The 19234-nt window shown below is 39.3% G+C and overlaps 1 protein-coding gene across 1 annotated transcript in view; it reads left to right on the top strand.

Annotated features, from left to right (window-relative positions):
* The window catches only part of SGK1 (serum/glucocorticoid regulated kinase 1), a 69596-nt gene that overhangs the window by 36107 nt on the left and 14255 nt on the right, over nt 1-19234 (top strand). The window contains exon 3 of the mRNA XM_015858450.3: nt 6948-7023. Within this exon, the coding sequence (XP_015713936.2) occupies nt 6948-7023 (76 nt within the window). The remainder of the gene's footprint in view (nt 1-6947; nt 7024-19234) is intronic.

Here is a 19234-nt window from a genome sequence, read left to right on the forward strand (position 1 = left end):
TTGTGGACTATTTGTATTTTCTTTCTTTTTCTTTCAGTGAAATTTCTGTACATGTTAGATTTGAATCCTCTGTGTCTTGGCAACAGTCTTGTGGTGAGGCTGATAATAACTGACTTGTTCAATCCTGTCACATTTTCACTCAAAATCTGTTCAGCTCCGGCTTAACTGTTGCTGTATTTGAGTGATTTAGGATCACATTTTATCCTTTTACTAAGAACGCTGTTTCATTTATTTTGGGAGAGAAATATAGGCTTTTCTTGGAGCAAAGACACAGTCCACAAATGTATTAATTCTGGTGAAAGTCTCCATAATGATCGAAGTTGTACATTGTCTACTGAAAACCACCCGCATACTATAAACATTGTTGAAAGAACATAAAAAACTGAATCTGGCTCTCCAAGCACAATTGGAGACCTTCGTTTGGATCAGAGAGATGAAATGAAAAGCTATGAAAGAGTACACAGGCAATCCTTACTTGCTTATCTGATTATGTAACTCTGAATGCAAGCAAATACTTGTACTGTGAAAGCGGGAGCAGCTGCCTTTCAGAGCTGCAAGAACTGTTTACACCTATTAGTGTGATAAACATTTTTCACTGTAACAAGTCTCCTTTTTCTTGGCACTAGTAGTAGAGATGGAGTTGGAAGGCAAAATATAAGCACATTCAAAAGACCTATTTTGTACTTTTATTTTTTTCAATAAACAGCAAAATGTCCCTCATTCTTCTCTTTGAGACACATGGCTAAAGCCAGCCCACAGCAGCAAAGGTTAGGGACCAACATCTACAGTCAGTAAACATGCAGGAACTTGAATATTAAATACTCCCAAACTTTTATCTTATCTGCCAGTCATTTTGTTCAAGATCAAATCCTGTTAATAAACATCTTATCAAATATCAAACCATGAAGTGTTCATGAAAAAAAAAAAAAAAAAAGATTCTTTGCAAACACAAAGCCAGACTGTGAGGACCATGGTGAAGAACACAGGACCTATTCATTCCCACCTTAAAGCTCATCTTGTGAGCAGAAACTGGAGAAAAGAAATTAGATTTTAATCTGATTTGGTTCCAGCCAAACTGGATGTTGCTGCATGGCTGGCCAGTGTAAACAACATCAATCCAGATAAGAACTATTTTTTACATAGAGCTTTACAGCTTGAGTCTCTCAATTTGTTTACTGGGTAGAATACGGTTTTTCAGTTTAACTTTACCAACAATATTCCCAAAGCATATCTTAATACCAACATATGCATTTACATCAGCATCTGTATGTGTTGTGTTGGAACCAGGGTGGCTGACAGCAAGAACAGGTTGGGATAGAATGTGGGGTACTTTGCTTGGCAAGCCACACTCAGAAAGGTGTTGGAAAGCAATGCCAGCACATGCCAATAGTGGGTGAGACTGTACTGAAGTCACTCAAAGGATGTCACAGGCTGGGTCTGATGCAGTGGATGTAGATCACATATAAAGTTTATCTAACTCTAACCCACATGAGTGACCTAGCCACTTTTGTCATAGAGCTGGAAGAAGCACACTGATAAGAGCTAATCACATTTCTGACGTAGCCACTGACCACTTTTATTTGCACAAGATATTTCAGTTTCTGTTCCTGCTTTTAAATAGTAAATAACAATCACTGCCCTCATTACCAAGCCAGTATCACTCCAGCTCCACCACATCTTGCAAAATGTGGGTGTAGAATAACATGGGCTTGTACTAGCTGCATGCAATTTCATCTCAAGTTTTGCACACAACAGACTGTTCTGACATTATGTAGACATCCATTTATATCCCATATACAGCGCGACTGTAATGACAGAAATAAAGCTTTAGTTCATTTCTTTCTCTGCACGTTCATAAAACTAACACTGCAACCTTAAATGAACCCAAGCATATAAAAGGACACATTTTGCTAATTTGCTTTCTTTCTCTGCAGATGCTTGTAACAAAGGTCCATCAGCTAAAATGTCAATTGATTTTTCACATTTAACATGAATAAAGGTATAGCTCATGCCAGCTAGAATGTGTTCTTTCATTTTTCTTTTCCCCAGGAGATGATATTTCTGTCCTGTAAGACTGAGTGGTATTTTCCATTGTCTTAAACAGAGAACCAGATCAGTTCTTTGCTATGTCCTTGAGCTGTCAGAAATTAATGAAAGTATGATTTAAAGTGTAGCACAGGTAGACAGTCATCCTCCAAAAACTCATTGTTTCTAACCAGCTTCATTTCATTTTTTATTTTCAGGCCAAATGATTCCTTAGTAGGAAAAATGAAGGGAAGAACAATCAAGTACTAAGAAAAAAGGATTAGATATAAGTATGGTCTGTTAATTCATGCACAACAGATAGACTTTTGTTATGAAAATGCATGTTTTAGCTTGTTGTCACTGTGCTGAACTAGAGCTTTATGAAAATATCAGTGTTTCAAAATTAATAGAACATCTAAGATGTTCATATAGCAAAGTCCTATAGGTTTCCTCAGAAAATGTACATCTATGCCAATGTAAATAGAAGTCTGGATCCAGCAGGACAGCCAATGGATACACTCTGCTCTTTCTCCTGGTGGGCCAAATTACTTGTCTGCTCCTCTAGTCTCTTTTTGTACTCCTCTTTCTGTATAAAGAAATGTTCCTTTCCATGGTGATTATAGGATTTTCTCCCTTCTGAAGCAGCCAGTGTCTCTGTATGTAGGGATGTCTGCAGAGAGGTTCCTACCACTGCTCTTGTAGGCACTGCAGAAGGCTAGGTGTCCTTAGGTTATAGTAGCATTCAGGGCCAGAATTAGAAACCTAGCAACTACCAGCCTAAGACTCATATGACCTACAGCACCCTTTGATAACTTGCTTCTGTTTATTTCAACAGCTGCAAACCACAGCTGTCTCAGTGTGGGCCCAGCACACAATTGGAGCTGTTATCTTTTGCCTCTTCTCACTAAGCAGCAAAGACCTGGAGATGTGCTGCGGCAGAAGTAATCAGAGACAAATTTAGCTCTGTTCCTGAGTAATTCACCCCAGTTTCTGAACAAACTCCATACACATAAGGGGTCTGTTAGTCATTTTAGGAGGATTTATGAGAACCGCTTTCTTATTTCCTTGTCTTGATCATAATAAAAACAGCTCTTTGTTACTTTGTGATGAGCAAATGTACTACACAAAGAGAATTCCAATGTACAGTTTAGTCTGGTGTAATTCTACACAGATAAACAACACAGGAGAATTTACGTGTAAGTGTATGGCATAAAAGTGTTGATTTTCACTGGTGCTCTCCCATGGCTTTGTTTGTATGTGAGGAAGAACTCTTTCAGTAACCAAGCTAGTGATGTAGATACATCATGAAGTACATCAGTATGAATCCATAGTTACTTTAAGGCAGTGTTTGCAGTGCATTGCAGGTTTGCAACTTTGTTGTCTCCAGGTGACTGTCTTGCAGGATACAACACAGTCCTTCAACATGTTACATCAGCTGATCCCATTCAAACAGATCTATTTCTCAGCATCATTAAGTACAGCTCTGTTCTGTGTTGTGGAAGGCAATGAATCACAAAAGCTATGATTCACGAAGTTTTGCTATGTCCCTGAGCGTGGCTTTTGACTGGGATGTGATTTCTTCTGTTCAGGAACAAATGGAAAACACATTTAAACATCTCTGTCCTGTAAGAGAAGTCTTGGAAGGAGACATTTTTGCTGGTGAAATGGAAGCCACTCACAAATAGCTTAGGCCTGCAGCAATCTTCACAAGTTTTACAAAATCTTGTGCTATCAGCATTTCTCTTATTAGCTCCAAAGCTAGCCATTTGTTTTCAGCTTTAAAGCAGTTATTAGGGCAGCAATAACTTCTGTTTCTCCTTTCTCTGATAATTTTGAAGGAAAAAACATTGTCATAAATAAGATCTCTCAAAATTTGACAATTGCCAGTGTGAAGCCAATATATTTATTGGAAATGAAATTTGTGGCCTGAATAGAAGATTCTTTTTCGTGAATGAAAATCATTTTTCGATAAGAAATACCTGTGCCAAATGTTTTATGATATATAGCAAAGACATGATGGGAAATGATTAAGTAAATAAGTAATGCAGTTGAAGAACATTACTCTTGCTATTGTTGGTGCTTCTCCTTGGAAAAGACTCTTTCAGATCTGTATAATAGCTATTCTGAAGAAGAAAAGATATTTCTCAAAGCTCGGTAACTCTCTTCAGCTCAGACATAAATAATTTCACCTCCTGTGTATTTATTGTTGTAACATTCTGGAAAGCTGTGCTAAACCCAATTTCATTAGGCCTCTTGTAAAGGTGCAGTACAAGCCTGCAGAATGTTGTGTGGAGACACAGTGGCTGGAGAAACAGTATTGTAACACCTGGAATACAGATAACAGGCTTTTCATACCTCACAGCTCACTTAATTATGCCCCTTCAAGTTGGCTTGATCTCAGCATAAACAATCCCACTGCAAGTTATGGTTGTTTCATGGAAATCTGCACTATTGCTTCTTCCACCCACAGGCAGAACTCCACCTATGTAAACCTTTGCATGTGCCTGGGAACACCTGCAAGAAAGATGTTACAATAGTCATATCCTAATCTAACAAGCAAGATTTCAGATGCATCTAGGGTTCCTGCTTTGAACACCAGCACAAATCTGGCCCACTTGCATTTCAGAAGCTGTGGCTGACTGCAGTCACTTGAAATGGTAGCAGTCCTTCCTGGGCACTGGGTGCTGTGGTGGTGTTTTGGTAACAGATGCCACGTGGCGTGGCTACAGAGACAGCAGTATCTGGGGAGGATGACACCGCTGAGAGTTCAGAAGTGCTGAAGGAGTTGCACAAAGAGAAATGTGGATGTCTTCCATTCATTTTAATGGGCAATTAGCTGTAAAGTCTAATTATAGACATTTTAGTGTCACAAACATTATGAATCTTTTCACTTTAGGTTAGCACTTCTCAAGCACAACACAAAGAGATAATATGTGCTCAGCTTTGTCACATCCTGTCATTCTCTTCATTTGAAGACTCTGTCTCTAGGAATTAAGCTGTAAATCTCGATATCCTAAGTGCCATCCAGAATTCAGTGACTTATTTGAGTGAGAGCCCTAAGTGAAAACATTATCAAAACTAGTAGAATTATTCTGGATCCAAAGACTTTGTATTGCTCAACAGGGTGGACTTTCTACTGCCCTCCACAAAGCAACAGTGAAGACAGATAGCTTTCATAAATGAGTATAATTTGGTATCTGTGAGTAAAATGTTCCCTTTGTAATACAAAGTGGCTACGGTGTTTAGTCTAGATAATGTATTCTGCTTCCACTGTTGGTACTGATGTCCTTTCAAGTATACAGAATATGTAGCCATTAACGAGCTCTTTTTGTTAAGATGTTCAGCAGTGAAATAATTAACAACGTTGATGCGTAAATTAGGCTCCAGATTTTAAATTGCCATTTAGATTAATAAGGCAAATCACGTTTGTCTAACTGTTCAGCAGAGGAGATGAGGACTACATGCTAAATATAGCAGTACTCCCAGTAGAAGCACATGCAAGAACAGGCAATCTCTATGCCTATCTTGTCTCTTCCCATCTTTCTTTTCCAGGCAGCCTTCAGACTTAGGAAATACCAAAAGATGCTGCAGCTGAACACAACTGTATGACTAAGTACAAAAGAGTAGAGAAGGTGGTGTAGTTTCTATTGTTTCAGGTGTAGTTGCTGCTGTTGTGTCAGAAATATTCTTGGCTTTTTGCTCTTTCTAAAATACAAAAAAAAAAAAAAAAGCAGGATTTTGCAATTAACATCACCTTTGCACCAAATATATAAAGCACTGAAAATTGCAGAAAAATCAGTCAAGTACTGCTTGCACTGATATACAGACTTCTGACCTCCACTTCTCTTTATCTTCTCCCAGTGGCACTAAGAACACAGTAATCCCGAAACTTAGATTAGCACCCTTAAACTCTGGTTCAGAGACAAATCCTCTATTGTGGTTTACCCCTTACAAATTGGAGGCTTCAGTTTTCCACGGCTGACTCTTAAGGCACGGCTTTGTGGAAGCTGTGCCATTCGCCAGGGAGATTGGTTTTTCATGTTCACATTCTCTGAGAACAAGAAAAGTGGGAAGGGAGAAGTTTTGCTTTGTGAGATTAAAGAATACGCTGTTTTCTACAGTTAGTCTCTATTGTATAGATATATATATTTTTTTAACTATTTGATCTGTTTAGGTCTTATCTACTGTGGCTTAAGTGTACTTATCTAGCACAAAGACTTGGCCACTGCGTCTCCTCTCTGAACTCCAGGCTTGAGCAAGGTCAGCTGGGAAGCAGGCAATCTATCACTTTCCAAACACCATGATAAGCTTATTAAATAAGTCATGAAACACAAAACAGAACTAAACAACAAAAAAAGCAAAACTTCTAAGTGTGGAGGAGAAGCAATTTGATCTACCATACTAGCAGGGATGAGGATGAGGTGAACATATGTTAATTAGGAAAGGAACAGGGGCCTGTAGATCCCAGGCTGAACAGATTCAAGGGTATGTGGCTCACCCACACCTGTCCCCACTGAAGCTATCTCAGCCTATGATAGAGCAGCTCTTTGCAAGCAGCCCCATGTCAGAAAGCAACCCCTTCAGGACTTGCAATTTCTTTACACCTTCCACACCTCAGCAGACCTAGGCAGGAGAGTAGGACCACCTGCCTGGTCCACAGAGGTAAGATTCACATGCATGCTTCATGTGGAAAATGCAATTCAAATCGTAGTGAATCTCAGAGACTTTGTCTTTTCTGGAAGACTGTAGTACCTGGCACCTCATAAATCTGCCCCTGATTACAAGAACAGCCAGAGCAGGGACTTGCACTTCCAGCTAACACATTTTCTTGGCATGAAAATTAATGTTGGTTTTCAGTGCTGTAAAACAACTCAGTGTACGAGGCAGCTCTGGTGATTCAATGTGTTCCTCCTGTTTTGCAGGTGAAGGAGCCCCATGGAAGAGGGGAACTGCTTCCCAGGCCTGAACCTCTGCCCCTCTGGGGTGGCGATGATGCAGGTAAGGGCCAAGCTGCATGTGGGGGCTGTAGGGACTCTCTTGGCCACAGCTCCATCTTGGGTTGCAGTGCTTTGTCCCAGAGCCAGGCTACACTGTGGAGGATGTTTTTCTTGTTGAAATGAGGCATGGGCTATCGCCCACTGTTTGCCAGAGTTCAGCAACAACAACCACTGCTTGTATGTAGAATGGCTGAAGTGCACAATGTGCTGCACAAGAGCTCCTGAGGAATTATGCCACAGCATGAGGAGAAACAAAAGTTTTATAGCAAATCCCTTGAGTAAGCTATCAGCCATGCTTTGTCATCAACCTGCTGTGTGGGCAGAGCTCTCATAGCTGCCTGGCAGGTGCACAGGAACCAGGGGCATGGGCACTGTGCACAGAGGGCTTGCACTACTTTTTACTCCATCTCATTTCTGTTTTGGGGATTTTGTTTTTTGGTTGGTGCTGGTTTTGGTCGGTTGGTTCTTGTGCTTGTTTAAAAAATTTTGTCTTTGCCTTATTGTAAGCTTAGAAATTATTTAGAAGTTAAAAGTACAGCAGATTAACTTAGACTTGGTATTGTGATTGAGTGGCATGTCAGAACTTTAGAACTGTGTTTAAGCCAAGGAAAAAACGTGGTGGCTACAGACTGCAAATGCTCTGATAAAAAAGCACTGCCCCAGCATGACATGTATCTGACAGATCCTGAGGCAGATTTCACTTGAACTGTTTGGGGATTTTCTTCCTGTTCTCTCTGCCACTTTTGCAACTGTCCCCCTGGGAAACATCCCAGCAGCCTCTGTCCCTATTAGGAGGAAATCTTTCACTTCCTCATTCTGATTTTGAGCGCTTAATGGTCTTGGATAATTCCCTTGACCTATAACCAGTCTAGGCTTCTACGCATACAAAAGAAATGCCAATCTAGATTATATATTTTATGAAACAAATTTAAAAACTCCATCCTGTGTGTGATGTTATCGTGGTGTGTGAACATTGCAGGCTGCATTGATTCCTAGCCAGCTTTAGCTATAGTCATAACACACTTGTTCTAAAATATGGGAGCCCACATTGGATAGCTCCTCTGATTTCACTAAACTGGATGGTGCTTTCTTCTGTCTGAACTATAGCAAAGCAGGGGCCCACCTGACTCTGCTGTCAGCAGTGCAAGCACTGCAAGGTCTGACAGTGCCCTTCTCACTTGCTCCTGATCACTCTTCTCTAACAGAAGCTGTCCGTTCAGATCAAGTGCTGGTCACACATTAAATTGACCTGGTTAAAAATGCAATATTTAGAGGGAAATTTTTTGGCAGTGTGTGGTACTGTTCTTTTTCTTACCTGGATTTTTTAAGCATCTAGGATAAATTCAGTTAAAGCAGAAATAGCACTTATGGTTTACTGCTCAAGAAACTAGTCTCTCAGAATTTTAAGAACCTTTCTACCAAGACCCAACTGCCCTCAACTGGTTCTTCAGTGTTACCTTGCACTAACTGGCTGACTGGGGACACTTAGTACAGCACATTGTCACCTTTAATTTTTTACATTTTCCAATGGTTCTGCTTAAGAAGATTTTAACACATGCTTCACCATGTCAATCCAATAAACCTGATTAAAATCCAACTACTTCACCATGACGAACCTTACAGCCAATTTTTGGGATCTATAAGAATGAAATTAGAGGGCTATAGCAGTATTTCTTTCAAGGCTTCTACAAGAGCAATCTGAGATAATCTTACTTAGCACCTGCACAATCCCTTTGGTTAAGACTAAAGTTGCGTGTTTTTACTCTGCTTTCATACTGGCTCTTGGTTAAGCCAGAGTTCTTAAACCACTGTGAAGCAAAAAAAACCATGAATTCCCATGTTCCAAGTCTTACAAGTTGGTCATTTTGTTCTGTGTTCACATGATGAAATTTGATGTCCCTGGGCATGACTGCAACAGGGGAAGTAATTCCTTGGTCAGAGGATGAGGAGCAAAGAAGAGCAACGTATAACCATGAGATTTTGTAATTTCTCAAAATGATCTTTAAAAGCTTTATAGAAGATCTATCTGTCTCAATGAAAAAGCAGTTCTAAGACTGCTGTAGCCTTTGAGAGAAGTGTGTGAATTGCTGACAGATTCAAACCACAGCTAACATTTACAGTGTTCTCCCATTACTTTTCTTATAAAAGTATATGTATTTATTGAGCTTTCAAAGGGAATGGAAACGGAAACAAAGACTTACCAGCTATGGTTCCCACCACTAGATAATCTTTAATTCCTGTGTATAACACTAAACAGTAGCACAGCAAAAAGACATGGCTTCACTGACGTCTCTGCCTTCTTCAGAGCTCCACCAGCTCGTAACCGTAGAAGGTAAATGCTCTTCCCATGCCAGTGCCAATACAAAAGAAAAACTGCAGGAACTGAGAGATAGTCCCTACAGTGCCTTGCATTTCCAGGCATATTCATCAAGCTCAAAGACATGCTTGTTAACAAGAAATAGCTCTTAGTTTTCTACATCATTTATCTCAAATTGTTCTTAATAATTTGGATCTGAAGTGCCTATTAAATAAAGCTAAAAAATGTGTGATATTTAATGCCTGCAGTTTGCATTTCCAACCTTAAAGAAGTCTTGCCAATTCTTGCAGCTTGCTTATGAGTCTCATGATGTTTCAAGTTTCTTTTGCATATCCCTACCTGTTTGTGTTTAGATATTTGATACCTGTGGCTGAAGAGAAAAATGTGAGATACTGAAGCACCTGGAATCTCTGTAAACAGAGATCGAGAAAAACAAACTTACCTCTTGTTGATTTTATTAAAACATGATGTATAATCCAGTTTTATAACTTGAGGAGAGTATCTGAACTCATGATTTTGGAATGCTTTATGATATTGGCAGCACCATTCCCATATTGACTATTTCATTTACAGTCCTGTCCACTCAATTCAATTCACTTCATCTTTCAACTGAGCTGGGAGTGCCACTTGTGGATCTACCACAGATTTGCTGTGGTCAGAGAAGTGGACACTTAATTGTGTCACACACAAGAGGAAATCAGCTACTCCTGGCCCAAAATAATGTAGTTTGTTAGTTCAGCTCAAAAAAGGGAAGAAGGCAGGCTGAGAGGAAGGGAGGAAGGAAGGAAGGAAGTCGGGACAAAGGAAGGAAGGAAGGAACAAAGGAAAAAAGATTTTTATGAGACTTTCACATAAATTTACAACTTCTGGGCCTGATTCTCTGCTGAGTAGCCTAGAGCTCTGCAGAATGCTACTGCTTAGTAGCATTTAGCACATACCTTGGTACTCACTCTGGTATTTATCAGTGCATATCTAAGAAGCAAAGCAACAGATAATGTCTGTTTGGTTAATGCACTTGATAACATTTGTAACTGTATGCTCTCAAATTCACTTTGAAGTTAACATTCCCTTGAACAGGGCGGGAAGAGAGGTATAAGTGGCTGAGGTGTAGTTCCCATATTTGTCAATTTATCTACAGCGTATGCATGGGGATATCTGCATTTGCCATTGAGAAGGATGGACTGTTCCCTTCTGCAGTGAAAACATATGGTGCCTCTAGGGAACTGCAGCCACAAAGACAGAGACATAATGGACTATTTGCTAGAAATTTTCGCTAGTGCTACACCTCATCTTGTACCTCCATCTTATGTTTCTGCAGATTGCACATCTCCATCCACAAAGAGTAAATAATTCTACTTCTGTGTGCACGAAATACTGAATGGGCAGTAAAAGCCATTGTTTCTCCTCTCCTCACTTGAGAACCTGCAAAAAAACCTCCACCAAGATCTGTTGTTTACTTGACCTGCACAGTGCTATTCTACAATACAGTGTAGATTTTGAACACAAAAAGGTCCTCTGAAGACTCATGTTAGTATTCCTGTCTAGAAATACCCCAAAGACTTACTTTGCACTTGTGGAGTTTGCAGTAAGAAAACTGAGCTTCTTTCTCCACTTGGGAGTTCCTAACCATTATTCTTTGCTGCCCATGAGGACTGGCAGTAGAGTCCTAATTCCTAAACAAAACTGTGTTCAAAATGGAGAAGCACAGCATTTTTCCTCATTGTCCTTGTATGAAGCTCCCTGATCTCACATGATTGAGGGAATGAGGAGCACCCACCAGCCCAGCATTTCACACTAGCTCTACTCTTTCTCCCTCTTGGCACTCTGCTATGGCTGCCCTTTGAGCAACAGCACCCACACTTCTCCACAAGAAATTATCAGTCTCATTTAGCTTAATCTGGAAACTAATTGTTTTTCAGACTGATTATTAGGGGGGTCATTTTTGTCTCACTTTCCGAAATCAGCTGACTTGTTTAACTTTGCCCTTTAAGAGAAACATCTTAAAAACTGATCTCCAAGCCAGCCTTGGTACTGTTCTTGCCAATATGGGTCACTTCAAGAAAAACAAAAGTTGGGAAGATTACAATTTCAAGCTCACGGTATCTCTCAGCTTAATGAAACATCACCTTTTATTTTATTTTCCACTCAACTTCTCCAATAAAACTCTTTGCCCTGACACAAAAGCTGGAATAATTAAAAATGTGATTAAACTGATTTAAAAGCATAGCTTAAAATTCAGCTCTGCAACTTATAGAACATAATTATTTCACATTTTCCTTTAATGTATTCATTTAGACACTGCAACATGGTAGCAGATCAAAGGTATAATAGAGTTTAATTGAAGTTAATATGAAAGTCTGTATGTGTCATACTGAACTGTCACCAAAAAAAGAAGTATAACAGTCCAGATTGAAGGCATGCAAAGTCATTCCAGATTTACCTGCAGGACAGCCTCATGCAACCAGCAGCCACCAGCAGCAGGTAGCAAGAAGAGCTCTGTGGTGGCTGGAATGCTGCCATTTGGAATATCTGTAGTGAATACCCATTTGAAATTTTTGGTGAAAAAACTGCGTTCCCAGTACTCATAGCTCTGAATAGTTTTTCCCACATATAAACCAAAACCACTTCACCACCAGTCTTCAGACCTCTGCAAAGTGGATTTTGATGTCACAGGTTGTTGCTCTGTCTTTTATGGAAATACATAGAGAACAGCCATAGCTTTTCTGACCTGCAAGAGATCTCCTGTCTGAGGAAAAAATGAATCAGTGCCTATATGTATTCCTTTCTCTCCACTCATGATGGAGGAAGGCTAGACAAGCTGGGTTTAGCTTCTTAAAATGCTCCAGGGGTGGGGATTCCTCACTATCTCTACTCCTTTCTTTCCTACTTCAAGTATTGTTATTGTCCTTGAAGTCCCATTTTCTTGGACAACTTGTGCAGATAGATAATACAGGGAAGGAAGTGAGATTCAAGTTAGCCAGAATAGGGCCCCAATGGGGTTTCTTCCAGAGTGTGGCAGAGATTTCTAGAGAAACTACTGCATTGGCATGGTAGAGTGGAACAAAGTTGAGGAAAGGCAGGAGGATAGAAAAGAGGCCACTAGAGAAAATAGCAGAGTGAAAAGGAGATAGCACCTCCACCACTCCCCCACATGCCAGCAGGATGTCCAGATCCAACCTTTCCTCTTGCCGTAACATTTCCTTCACCACGTTGTGTTTTCGAACCAGTATCTAAACTGCAGCTCTCTCTTGTGTGAGATCCTGTTTATCCTGAAGGGATCCACATGTTGGCTTGCAAGACCTCATGGAAAGCCTTTTGTCTGGAGTCTTGCCAGTGAGAAAACCCTAGGCCTTATATGAAAATGTTATGTTTCTAAAGAGCAATATGGGGGGCACCATCCACAAACCTTTTGTGTACTTAAGCAATAAATCACACAGAAACATGGGTTACTGCAAAAGTAATAGAGAATAATATCTCTAGGAAAATGTGGCACAGAAGAGAAGCTGAGAATCAGGAGTCTCCTGGGTATTTATTTGGATTGCTTGGCTCCTGCTCAAAGAGAAGTACTGTTATGTATTTCATAGATATTGAAGGGCACTTCAAAAACAAAAATCATGGAAAGGCCATACTGAATGATGCCTCCATAGAAAAATGAAACTAATTGGTTGTTTTTTTTTTTTCTTTATTTTTATTGTTTCTAAAGGTGACTTTGAAATTGGGAATGTGCCCAAGTTTCTTCCTTACAATGAAAACAGGAAAAAAACAAAGGAAGAAAAAAGCAAAGCATTTTGTAGTACAAGTGTCAGAACTTTATGCATTGTATTTCTGTGCAACATATTTTTCAAGATAAGTCTGTGCAATCATACTTCATATAGTATGATGTTTGTTCAAGAGGAGGAACGTAATTAAGGTGAGACATGGCATACCAGCATGCTGGTATTCATCAACCATCATGCAGCAGAATTGATGTTTCAATGGAAATACCTGACTGAGGATCATTTAACTCTTTTCCTAAAGATGCAAAGATTCTGAGGTAAAGATATTTTAAAAGGGAGAAGGGTTCTTTTTGTTATCCCCTATTACTTGTCAAGGCCCTGTGCAGAGAGATGGCTGTACACAGACTGATTGCCTAGTTCCTTCCTCAAAGAAATCTGCTGTTTCTACACAGTTCCTACGCAGAAAGTCATCTTCAGGAGATGGAATGCTTTTGGTCATGTGATAAAGACGTGTTGGCAATTTTTAACCTAAAAAGTATCAGTGACTGATGTCTATAGTGGTAACTTCCCACTTCCCAGAACTAAGGTAGAAGGAAGTGATCCCAGCAGTTTGAAAAATGACTTATTTTAAGTTATGTCAACAATAATTTTCTTTCCTGACATCCTCTGTCTAAAAGAGATATTTATATCCACATCATCACTGTACACTTGAGAATGCAATTAGTAAATACCATTTCAGTGGTTAGGGAAATGAATTCAAAACCTTTCACTGTAAACAGGCTTTAATATGTTGGAACAAAATAGCTTAGTTTACCTGAGATACACTATCATTTTCATTTAGCCTATCACACTGTTCAACCAGCATTGTCTGGAGATAATTACTGAAGAAGACAAGCTTCATTGTCTACCTAAAACAAAGCACCATAAACTTATTTGTTGCAAATTAAAACATGGAAAATTGTTGCCACTTTTAATATAGTTGCACAAAAAGAATGAGTTTTACTAGTATGTTAAAGGTAATTGCAGAAAATGCAAGATTGTGGCTTACAACTTATGTTCTGAGCAAATATTTAAGGCATCCCAGTCAAAACAAGTGGATTTATATGTAAGAAGAAATTGGAAACTGTAAAACAAACACTTCCCATGGGAGGCATCGAATACCTGTGGACAATCCTGGAAAACAAACAAAATAACACAATTACTTGAACATGGATTTAATGAGAATAATTTGGAGAAAAAGTGATAAATATTGAAACAACAAATAAAGAACTTTTACTCTATAAGCACATGTATGCATCATGACATGGATGTGAATCATCCAACTAAAACTGAGGTCACAACTTGCCTACCTAAAAACAGAAGTACTGGTTTCTAGATCTGAGAATAGTAAGTTCTAATACAGGATGACCTACCAAGAACTGAGGTCTATACAGATCTTTTAATATGAAGTGTAACACCATCTGCAATACTGCATTTGAATCAGGATGATGCAGGAGAAGCCCGACTGAGAGAGAGAAGAGTCTTCATTCACAGGAACTTTTTTCTCTTACATTTTCTGTGACATGACAGATCCATCAGAATTTCAAGACAGTTTTAACCACAAAAAGTACAAGTTCTGATCTGCTGGGCACTTGTTTGCTGGGCTCTCAGCATTGCTCTGTGTTTGAACATACTTTGGCACATACAAATGTTCTGAAGGAAAGTGAAAACTAAAAGGACACTGCTTGCATATAATACAATCAGTTTAAAGAAAGAGGTAGAAGTATTCATAATTATTCTACTAATCCCAGAATTGACAAAACTGTGTAGATCAGATTATCTCCCCTTCAAAAGAAAATAAAATTCCTCGCCTTCCAGTTAAAAGGCCTACCTGTAGTTCAGAAGGGACTGGCTAGCTGAGGGAAAGCATGGCAGACTCTACACTAAGTGATCTGAGAGGATAAGTACATCATTTTGCAGAGTTATAGTTCTGTTTAGAGCAGTTATCCCATCTAAGGCCAGCCTATGATCAACACTGGAGCAGATCAGCATGGCCTTGCCTAGCCGAGGTTTGGAAACATGTTCTTCTGTTACTTGAGGAAGACTGTTCCAGGGCTGCACTGCTCTCATGATGAACATGCCATTCCTAATGTCCAGACTGAACACTCCTGTTGTTGCCATTACCCCCTTTTGCACCTTCTGTTACCAGTGAGAAGATTTTGGCCCTGGTGTCATTGTAATTCTTCAAGAACTGTAAGTGTAGGTTGCTGTTCAACAGCCTTTAACCTCCTCTTCATCACATTAAAGAAAGGCAGCTCTTTAGTCTCTCCTCAGTGGTACTGTGCAGTAGACCAACTAACCATTCTGATAGCCCTTCACTGAAGTATCTCCATTTTCTTGACACCCTTCTTGAGCTCCAGGAAGTTTCCATGTTATAACTGTCTCATCTTACAAAACATGTAAAAATGTTTTTTTCACTTGAAATGATTTTGAAAATGGCAGAGATAACAGTGCTCCTTTGAAGGTGAGTAGCTTTCAGAGTCCTGTTTTCAACTACAAGTACAAAAGAAAGAGGCCTGAGAAAGGAGACAAAGTGAAATACAGGAATAAGTTAGGAGCAAAATATTACTTGGAGGAGGAGTTAGGGGCTGCCCATCTGGAAAGCAGCTTGGCAGATAAGGACAAAGTTGAACATAAGCCAGCAATGTGCCCTTGTAGGAAAGAGGGACAATGATATCCTGGGCTGCATTAGGAAAAGTGTTGTTAGCAGGTTGAGAGAGGTGGTCTTTCCAGATCAGTGGTCAGATTCTGGGCTCCCCAGTACAAGAGAGATATGATCATACTGGAAAGAGTAGTTTATGCCACGTCACTACTGTTACATTTTGATCCAAGACAAACATAGATTAATGTGATCTACTTAGCAGATAGGGATGGATCATATTTGAAATCATATAAGCTATCAAGTTTCATTCTCCTGAGAGAGGAAAGCCAATAGCAAAAAGAGTATTCCAAATATTTCTCCATATTGCTCCATATTTCACTGAATAAGTTGTCCACAAGCTTTACCATGACAGTTATTGAAATATACCTTTCCTTTATTTCAATCTCTTTATAAATCTGTAAGAGTGTAACACCTCGAAAATACCCTTCTATCAGGGATTTTGTCTCAGTTCTCAGTTCTGCCCACTCTCATCAGCATATCCAATCTGGAATCCACCTCCCAGCTGACTGAAGAATGCCTGAATAGGAAGAATCAGATCTGAAATAGGAATTGGTCCTGCTGGAAATGCCACTTACAGTTTTCCAAAGCAACTAATAAGTTGTCCATTAAAGGACTTCCTCTAGAAATGACTTCATCATACTGAGGGCGGTACGCTAACTTCCCCATGACTCTGCAAAGACCTGATGAATAACAAATCAGCCCTAGAACAAATTCAGCCTCGGCAAAACTTCATGAGAAAAACAGTCATATTTTGGACTTAACTTCTGTGAAAAAAAAACACACAACAATCTCATGACAAAACCAAACAAGCAAACAGCCCTGAGACTGCAGGTCTTGAGACTCCAGGTCAGCCACCAGCCAATCACCAGCTTCCCTCCTATCAAATCTACAGCCGATAGAGAAGAGCTTTGTAGACAGGGTCAGAAAGTGCTTTCATCGTGTTCAAACCTTGCTGCCTTGCAGTTTTTTTAATGCAGATGGGGCAATACTGCAGCATTTATAGAGGCAGACGTAAAGCAGTTCCAGTCAGAAAAGGCAGCCTGGAAGACAGCTTTCTCTTTTTATAGAAACCAGAGGTCTGTTTATGCTTGATGGTAGTCCAGTTCAGAGGAGCTCTACAGCAACCATCAGTTTCTATGGGATGTTGTGTTTTGGATGTCCGGCTTTCAGCTGTTTTGTGGTATTGCTATGCGGTAATGCTGACAGCTGCTGTGCTGCACTCCAAATTAGTGCTTTCCTCTTGCTCAGGAGTGAAGTAATACCTATGTACAGGGCCAATTTCCAGTTCACTATGGAAATACCCACAAACAAGTGAAAATACTACCAAAACAGATGCTTTGTGCCTGTTTCCTAATCAACCACATGACGCTTCCTGTTTCTATACAGAGTTTCCCATTCACTCCCACACACAAGTTCTTTTTTTTTAATTTAAAAAAAAAAAATCTTTTTTTTTTCTTTTTTTCTTTTTTCTTCCAGCAGTTTTTGATCGGTTTAGCATTCTTAAATTGCTTTGAAAACATTTGTAATGCCTCTTTGATCCAACCGAAGTCCCACTTGGCCCAGGATCTATCTCCAGCAATGTCACTGACAGGTGTTTCTCAGCCTGTGGCCTGTGCAGTGCTGGCAGTCTGTTGAACATCAGATGGTGACCTCAAAAGCAGTCACAAGTTTTGTTTTTCTCTACGTAGTCAGTCAAGCAAAGGTAACAAGGAAATCAAAGCAAGAATATTTTCAAAATTTTCATGAAAATGTAAAGTTTTAATTGTAGCTGTATTTAAACGTGACAGGTTTATTATATGAATAGCTAACTCAAACCCAAACCAAACCTAATCAGCATTTGAACTAAGAGAACTGCAGAGACACTGCTAAGATGGAACATACAGGAAACTCAGAAACTCTCCAGAGTTTTTTTCCTGTCCTGGCAGCCAGAAATAGATGCATACAACAAAATTGGATCTGATGTCTCAGTCTCATAAAATTCTTTTATATTTAAAAACACCACATGAGAGGATAAATGTGTGAAATAAGAAGAAAAACAAACAAAAAAACAAACAAAAAACACCTTGTCATATTTATGAATCAGTGTTGGTTCCCACTGTTTCTAACATCACAACAGCTACACCCCCAAGAACAAATCATATTTTCCTATTAAACTGCCTTCAACAAACACGTTCACTTGTTTATTAGTCATTACTGTACATATAAGTACATTTCAGGGAACACAAGAGCATGAATAAAAGTCCTTTTATATTATTCTATGACTCAGGTCACAAAGCCTAAGCAATTCAGAAGTTTGCTAGTTGTGGTTGCAGCACCAAAGACAAATTCACTTGGAACAGCCAGGGTGACTGCTGTAGGGCCTGAATGATTACAGATCTTTCATCACGGTGATCTGAGAATAGATGAAAGAGTTAGAAGTTCTGTGTTTATTTTATATTAAACAAGATGGAATAAATGTATTTTAATTGAATAAAAAAATGATCACAGCAATAATATAGTACATAAAACTAAAGATGAGAAGAATGTATTCTGTAAAAACAGTTTAGAATGCTGTCTCCAAACAAAACTGAGCATATTTTACTACCATGTACTATCCATGTTGAAGTAGATAAAATGAAATCAAAAAAGGATTATGCAGACACAGAATTACAACTCAACTGAACCTGGCATATGCAGCTCTGTGTATTTTATACTTTCATATCTCAGACACTGGCACAAATACGTTTTCTTCCTTTCTGAGAAATTGACTTGCTTTCTTTGCTCTTTTCTGCATGGCAATTCTGTGAAAAGCACTAAGAATCTCAAAATTTGGGGACAAGTAAAAGCTAGAGCATTATTTGTTAACCTCAGGGAAAGTGGAAGAGAACAGCATTTAATTGATTCAGAGTTCAGTAACTGGAATATCATTGACTTTTTTGAGTCAATCAATCAGGCTGTCAGTCACTAAATGAACAAAACTACTGCCAGCCTAGTTCTGCATCTTGCAGGAGGTGGGCTTTATGTGTGGAGCATAGGACCAAAAGTCACATGCCCTGCAAGATGCTTATTCTATTTTGGGCTCATCATATGACAATGACCCAAGTAATCCAACTTCCCCTTGTCTTCATGTTTTGAAACGTCACTGTTAATACCGTTTATGTGAAGGCTTAAAGATCTTTAGATAAAAACACACATAAGTGAATATCACTGCAAAGTAAAAAATGTTAATAGCAGCATTAGCAGCACAGTTTATTTTAACTGTAGAAAACTCCTCAGCACTATACTCTGGAAGTAAATGGAGCTGCCACTGGTAGCTACATTGGGCATAGCCTTCCTGTATTGAAACTCTGTATTCACCCTCAGTTGTGAACTTGTTGATACAAGTGGTTCAATACTGAAGGCTAAAAATCTTGCTTTCAGTCCCCGTCTCTCTGGACAGTAATTTGCTTAGCATTTTTATTTTTTCAGTTTCCTCACCTGAACCTTTATCAGTTTTACT

This window comes from Coturnix japonica, chromosome 3, assembly GCF_054131305.1.
Source record: "Coturnix japonica strain WE chromosome 3, WE-NBRP24, whole genome shotgun sequence".
Lineage (NCBI taxonomy): Eukaryota > Metazoa > Chordata > Aves > Galliformes > Phasianidae > Coturnix > Coturnix japonica.